The 7,557-nt window shown below is 48.3% G+C and overlaps 1 protein-coding gene across 2 annotated transcripts in view; it reads right to left on the bottom strand.

The window, feature by feature from the left end:
• PAX8 (paired box 8) overlaps window positions 1-7,557 on the bottom strand; it is a 51,980-nt gene that overhangs the window by 24,083 nt on the left and 20,340 nt on the right. For both annotated transcript variants that reach the window (XM_090281712.1, XM_090281711.1), the window contains one exon: window positions 399-564. In XM_090281712.1, coding sequence (XP_090137838.1) covers window positions 399-564 — 166 coding nt within the window. The remainder of the gene's footprint in view (window positions 1-398; window positions 565-7,557) is intronic.

Genomic DNA, 7,557 nt, shown 5'->3' with positions numbered 1-7,557 from the left:
ACAAACTCAGATGTCCCTTGTGCAAGGGTTCCACCTTGGAAGCCACCTCTGATAGCGTGTCTCTTCTCTAATAGCCCCGTATCCTCTCCCTTGGTCTCAGCTGGGAGAGGACCTTTGGTGAAGAGTCTCCTGCTGTAGGGCAGAGAAGCCTTTAGAAAATGAGACATGAGGTGAGGAGAATAAGGAGGAGGGAGGAACAAAAGAAAGAAGTGGATAAAGAAGGAAGGAAGGAAGGGCAGGAACACAACAGAAGAGCAAGGGATGGGGAGCCTAGAGGCACTACCACATCCTGTCCAGGTCCTGGGACCTGTGTCCCTGGGAGGCAGCATGGCCATGAAGTTGGTAGGCGCAGAGGTCAGCCCTTCGGGAATGTGGTGTGTGGTGAATTTCGTGCTTACCTGCCAAGGATCTTGCTGACACAGCCATGGCTGACGCGAAGCTGGCGGGAGATGTCGCAGGGCCTCACGCCCTGGTGGGCCAGGTCCACGATGCGCTGACGCACCACTTCCGGCAGGGGTCTGCCGTTCACAAAGGCCCCTCCCAGCTGGTTCAGCCCTCCGTGGCCTGAGAGGACAATAGTCCCAGCACAGTTGTTAGGACCCAGTGGGGCAGCCCAGTTCACTCTGAGCCCACCCACCAATTCAAACACACATTTATTGTGTGCCTTCTATGTGGGCGCTGCACCAGACCCTGAGGATGCCAAGGTGAATTAAGGCAGATGTGACCTCTGTTCTTGCCTCATGAGATTTATGAAACTGTGGACCTAGACTGCCAACAGCCCATTAACACACCACATGACCACAGCTGGAGCCAGAGACGTACAGAAGGTACTGAACAGCAAGAAGAGACCAACCTCAGGCTCGGGGGACCACAGAAAGACTCCTGGAGAAGTCTAAGCTGAGACTGAAGATAAGAGTGTTAGCTGCATAAAGGGAGAAAGAAAAAAAACAAACAAACATTCTGGGTGGTGGAACTGTAGGCAAAGGCTAAGAAGTGAGAAGGGGCTTGTCTGTTAGACTGATCAACTCCCCAGAGCTAGCTGGGCTAATGTCAGGGTTATGGGCTCCAGTGTTTTGATGAGGACACTGGGCTTAGAGAGTTCCAGTGGCTTGATTCATATGACTTAAGTGACTCAGCCTGTGTGAGAAGGAGCCAAGATACAACCAAGGGCTAAGGTTCCCAATATGCTTCCTGGTGTGGGCCCATGGCTAGAACTGACCCTAGAGGCTGGGCATTGGCCCTGTAGTCCTGTGCTGAGGGGCCACAGCCTGAGCGTGAAGACCTCTTCTCTCCAGGGCGGGAGGTGGTGATCAGCTGTGATGGTGGAGCCCTGCGGGTGGCTGTCAGGGGGGCAGGCAAGCAAGGAGGAGAGCAGAGCCAGGCCTTCTGTGGAACCCATTAAGGACTACTTATGGCTGAGGTGAGAAGTGCCTCTGCTGGGCATATTGTGCCCATTACTGCCCACTGACTGAGCACATTCAGAACTGCTGTGCAATGTCTCCTCAGGGGCCCAAGCTGTCTTCAGCACAACAGTCAATGTTCTTTAAAAAAAAAAAAAAAAAGGCTAAAAGCCTCTGTCCTGGGCACTAAGTCAGGAGGAAAAGCCCACTGGCCAAACACCTGGCAGGAGGGACACGATGACCCATCTTCCTGGTGAGCTTGGGTACAACTTCCAACCTTCTCATTCCGGGCAACATGTCCCTCCAGATGCTTTTCTACCAGGGCTGGGAAGAAATATGGAGGGCATTAGGGCCACCTGGAAGGCGGAGGAGTGACCTGTACCTGTTCCTGAGCCCATTCCACCTGCTCCTCACTGGCCACAGTCTGTTCCTGGAGTCTATTGACCCACATTCCCTCCTGGTTGCCTTCCATTCTTTGGGGTCCAGACACTGAACACAAGGGGGCGCCAGATGGCCATTTAAACCTAGACAAGCCCTTGAGCATCCAGCTCTGTTCCTATGTCCCAGAACTTAGGCTCCTGGGTCACATAACCAGGCTTGGGTGTTTGTGCTAGGACCTTTGTGTCTGGAAATGAGACTTCCTATAGGTGGGGTTCTTCATCCCTAGACAGGCAACACGTTTTAAAAACCAGATGCCATTTTGGGGGTGGCATAAATTGGGTATTTTGACTTAAAAAAATGTACCCTGTTTCTTCATTGAAGCTATATGGGTTATTGTTCTTGATCTTCTTGAAGGTCTGGCCAGGATGCTTGGAAGCCTAAGGTCCCCTGAACCCCTCCTGAAGGGTTATTTTAAACTAGGTCAGTCAGCATGAGTGTGAAGGGAAAGATAAGTTCATGCTTCCAAATTCTGAATTCTCTGGTGCTTTATTTTATTTTACTGGTTTCTGAGTGACTTTGTGTTACCGTTCAGAGAGTTGAGCTGATTCCTGCATTGACTTTGCCTGTTTTGATTTTATCATTTGAGAAAGTTGGGTTTTGTTTCAACCTCAGTATTTGCATCCACTGAGAGGAGCTAGATAGAACCTTTTACTGCATCTGCTGCTAACCTATATAAACAGCTATTGCAAAAAGATGGGGAGGGGGTGAGAATGGAGAAGTGTGTGTTTAGCTGAAAATCTTGATATGAGTATCAAGTTTTCCTAATTTTTAATATTAATATGGTTGCGTGTTATGGCCCAAGCTTGGCCCTAAGACTGAGGTAGTGGTTCTCAAACTTGAGTGTGCATCAGAATCAGTTAGGAGGCTTGTTAAAACACAGAATTCTGAGCCCAGGGTCTTGAGTTTCTGAATCAGCAGGTCTGGGGTGGAGCCAAGAACCTGTGTTTCTAAGAAGTTTTCAGGTGGGGCTGTGCTGCTGGTCTGGGGCTACATGCTGAGAACCATTGGGCAATGGCTGGGAAAGAAACTTCAAGAGAATAACAAACTACTTGTATACCCTCTACCCCAGCCCCACCTTCTTCTAAAATAATAAGTCTTATTTTTTTATATTAGAGTTTCCATTTTTTTCCCTCAACATGTATGTGCCCAGTGCCCCCCACGCCACGACTCAGGTACAAAGCCTTAAGCGTAACACCTTGAACAAGATGAGAAAGCAGACCCTATAGGAACAATGCAATCTAAGGAAGAAGTGTTTTGAGAGAGGTAAGTCCAGGTGCTACAGGGCCCATACATAGGTGGCTGTAGGGTGGGATGACCAGGAGATAACCAGGTGAAGAAGTTTCCACAAGAAAAAGCTTATGCACAAGGTCTTAGTGCTCTTGAGACATGAAAGACTCACTGTAGCTGTGGGACAGGCAGGAAGGAGAGCTTGGAAAGAGCCCACTGGCTGCAGATGGAGATGGGCCTTCTGGTCTGAGGTTTGGAGCAGAGCCCCTATAATGGAAGGACATTTGTTCTTCCTGTGTCCGGTGTGGGGGAGTGGACTCCTTTGGGTGAGTCACATCAAATGCTCAGAGGTGGGTGCAGCCTTCCTGCATTGAAGGGCGGGACACCCACTGCGCTGACCACCTTTCTGTGTGGTTGTGGGCAGGTGGGCTTTGAGCTGGAAGCTAATGAGTGGGAGCCCCTGATTGGACCCGGAGGAAGGTGTGGACCAGGAAGAGGCTTGAAGCTTCCTAAACAAAGGCTCTTTGCGTGGTCTGGGGGGGTGGGGGTGGGGGTGGGGTTGTGGACATGGAATGTGAGTGTGGAGGAGGAAGACAAGAAGCCTGGCCAGACACAGCAGGTTCTGGGTGTGAAGGTTCTCAGACAAGGGAATGCTAACTTTCTAGGGCTGGAGAGATTTATCCTACAGTGAGGATATTTGGAGGTCTGCAAAGATGTAGGTGAAGCCTGCTGTCCAAAAATGTACTCTTTGGAGAAGTCCTGGGACTTCTTTAAAAAAATTTTTTTTCAATTACAGTTTACAATATTCAATATTATTAGTTTCAGATGTACAGCATAGTGGTTAGATCATTATGTACTTTACAGAGTGGTCCCCTGATATTTCCAGTACCCACCTGGTCCTATACATAGTCATTACAATATTACTGACTCTATTCCCTATGCTGTAGTTTATATCCATGTGACTGTTCTGTACCTACCAATGTGAGGATTGAGAAGTACAGACTAGAACTTCCCTTAGTAATTTCTTCACCCCATCCAGGCTCTTAGGAATAGGGATGGTAGAATGAAAAGAGATGCTCATTGCCCAAAATTCTTGTTACAGTCACCGACACTCAAGCCCTTAAGATGTGGGATGGCTCTCACAGCATGCATTCTGCTCTTGTATACCTAGCACCTGTCACAGAAGTTTAATTAATGCTTCAGTAAAACACATATGATAGACAGATGCTTCACAAATGTGAGGGGCGTTATGATGGTTGTTGAGTGCATTCCCTGCCCTGGACCTCCGAGTCCCAAACTCAGTTACTTCCCTCCTGTACCTGCTGTCTGCTTTCTCCCACCCCCTGCCCAGTCCTAAAGTGACAATGGTACAATGTCTCATTCTGTGAAAATTTTCATTTAACTGCCTTAGGGCCTTTGCTTTAGCCCCAAGGAGTGTTGCGGGGAGAGTTTGAGCCTTGGCAGGATATAATGGGAGGGGGTGTTCTTTATATCATGCTGTGCTCACACCACTCCATAAAGGCATGGCCGTGCCAATGCTAACCGGGGCCCGGTAGCTCAGCCCAGTGGTGCTGTCTCTCCAGCACACTCACTTGCAGGCTGCGATCTCCCACTGTGGCCTGCCAGCTGTTCCCCTTGGCTTGGTGCCTTTCTGGAATAAGGCCAGTGTTCCAACCTCTCGTTCCACCTTCCACCCCAAGTCCACACCGGCAATCACTCCTGCATCCATGAGGTAGTGGCACATGGGCCCTCCAACAAGGACAAAGGGTATGGAATGCTGAGGGCAGCACCTGCATCTGGCTTCACCCCCAGCCAGCTGTGTGGCCCTTGACCTTTTCTCCATGCTTATCCTTCTCCCCTGAAGGGAACCAAGAAGAGACATAGCCATTTCTTATTGATCCCTCGCCCTCTGTCTGTTCTGGAACCGAAATCCATAAATTTTCCTCCCTTCCCTTTTATTTCATTTACCTCTCCCTTTCATTAGGTTCTTCCCCTGGACTTACAAACACAATTAAATTCATCTATGCTGCTTTCCCAGCCCCTGTGCACAATCTACAAACACACAAAAAGAAGACCCTTCCGTCTCTCATTGTTTTACTTGCTACTCACATACTGAAGCACCGTGGGTATCCCAGGTACCTTCAGCCCAGATCTTTCTTCCACTTTTATATTCAACCCTCTACCGGAAATCTTCTCCTCTAGAGCTCTCTGGTGTGCTCCCTTCACCTGGAAATCTTGTCAGCCCTCTTATCTAGTCAACACCTAGCCACCCTGAACAGCCCAGTCAGAGTCACTTCCTCCAGGTGGCTCTGCTTCACCCCACAGAGCAGGTTTAGAGTTTTCATAGCACCCCTTACTTTTCTTGGATGGCATCATCACTCATGTTTTAATTTTACATTTATATGCATGATTATATGTAGGAGCAGTAACTGTCTTCCACCACACCAAAAGCTCCATGAAGGCAGGACCATGTGTTTTGTTCATTAAATTGTAGTAGGTGTTCAGTAAATATATGCCATACAAATGAACAAACTGCCTTTAGCTTCCATTCTCCCCATACAGAGTACTCATCAAAGCATGACATTTTTACCTCCCAAATATTCACCTAACCAGTCCTGTCCAGGCATCCCCAGCACGAGTCCATCCATGCATTTGTTTATCCACTTGACACATGGTTATTGAGCATCTGTCAGTTGCCAAGCATTTTACTAGAACTGATGACATGGGATTGATCCTGCCTCATGAAGCTTCCAGTGTAGGAATAATGAAACGCACAGATAAATGTACAATTATTGCAGCCCTGGCTGCTGTGGCTCAGTGGATTCAGCATCAGCCTGCGAGCCAAGTGTCGCTGGTTGGATTCCCAGTCAGGGCACATGACTAGGTTGCACGTCAGGTCCCCAGTTGGGGGCGTGAGTGAGAGGCATCCACACAGTGATGTTTCTCTCCTTCTCTCTAAAAATAAATAAATAAACAAACTAACAAATTAACTAATTAATTTAAAAAAAATTTTTTTTTAATGTACAATTATTGCTTGGATATGTGCTAAGAAGACACAGCAGGGCACAGTATTAAAGATTAATGTGGGGAGGGTGAGAAAAGGAATTCATACCAGGTGATCAAAGAAAACCTAAGTGACATACACTCGGACTCACTGGTCTCTGCACTCAACATTGCACATGTGACCTCCCATGTTTAAGAAAACTTCTGGGGCATGTCCCCATCACCTGCCTGGTGAAGTCTAAGCTGCTACATCTGGAGGAAGGTGCCCACAGGAGCTGTCCCTGGCTTGCTTCCTTTCCTGCCTGTCTGAGACTTGAATCTGATGCCCTAGCCATACAGGACTGCTGTTTTTCTATAGCATCTGAATCCTCCCATGTCCTTGTTTATACTATCCTCTGGGCCCGAGTGCCCTTTCCTTACCTTTTCCTGATCAATTCATACTCACACCTGAATTAGTTCAGGAAGCTACCACCTACAGAAAGGCCTCTGCCTTTCCTGCTTTTTGTCTCTGGTCCTTGCTTTTAAACATGCTGGCAGAAAAGGTGTGTATTTACACTGACTGTGTGCTGCTGCATAAACCGTGTGTCCCTTGATGGGTGATGTGACTGCTCTATTTGTGAAACCCTAATATCTAATACAATGCACAATAGATACTCAGTAAATGCTGAATAATTATTGGAGTGAAGGAAGGAGGGAAGGAAGAACAGAGGGAGGAAAACAGTTCCAAAGCAAGCTCAGTGGAGCCTGTACATGATTTGTCCTGAACAGAACTCTGTCTTCCAAAGGCATACACTCTTAGACATGAGTTGTTTAAAAACAGGGGTGCAGATATCACTGCCAGAAACAGAAACATTTGCCTCCTGCAGGAGCACTGGAGACAACTGCAGAGGCCTTCCTGTTGGTTCTTCCATCAGGCCTCCGACATGCACTTTAAAGGTGTCAGGCTCAGGCCATTGTGAGGAGCCTTATGGCTCCTCAGGCAGGACCCCTCAGTGCAGCCCAAGAGGCCCCAGATAGTGCAGCCAGTTGGACCAGCTCAGGTCCCAGCCAGCCGCCCTCTCAAGTCCTTCTTACCCTACTGTTCCCAAGGCCCTGGGAACAGTAGGGTAAGAAGTCTGGTTCCATGGATGCTCTTCCTTAGATCAGCCCAGAGAGAAGGAGGTTAACATCATTCTTCCATCCCCAATGGGGAGAGAGAGCCAGTGGCGGACAGAGGCAGGCAGACAAAGGTGAACAGAGAGGCTTCCTCTGGATTAACCCCTAGCTGGGAAAGAACCCACTTTGCTGGTATTTTACCAGTGTTGGACTTAAACGAAGATGAAAGAGGGGAAGGAGGAAGGGAGTAAGGCTATTGTCATTATTCAGCCTCTTCCTCTATGAGTCAATGCTTAGGAATAACATCAGTAGCCAGGTGGGAGGAGGTGCTTACTCTGGAGCCAGGTGAGCAAAACAGACGCATCTTTTCCTTGAATTCTCCTAACAGCTG

Source organism: Furipterus horrens, unplaced genomic scaffold (assembly GCF_987537825.1).
Source record: "Furipterus horrens unplaced genomic scaffold, mFurHor1.1.pri manual_scaffold_6, whole genome shotgun sequence".
NCBI classification, from domain to species: Eukaryota; Metazoa; Chordata; class Mammalia; order Chiroptera; family Furipteridae; genus Furipterus; species Furipterus horrens.
The sequence above is the reverse complement of the archived record's forward strand: the minus strand, read 5'-3'. Positions and strand labels throughout refer to the sequence as shown.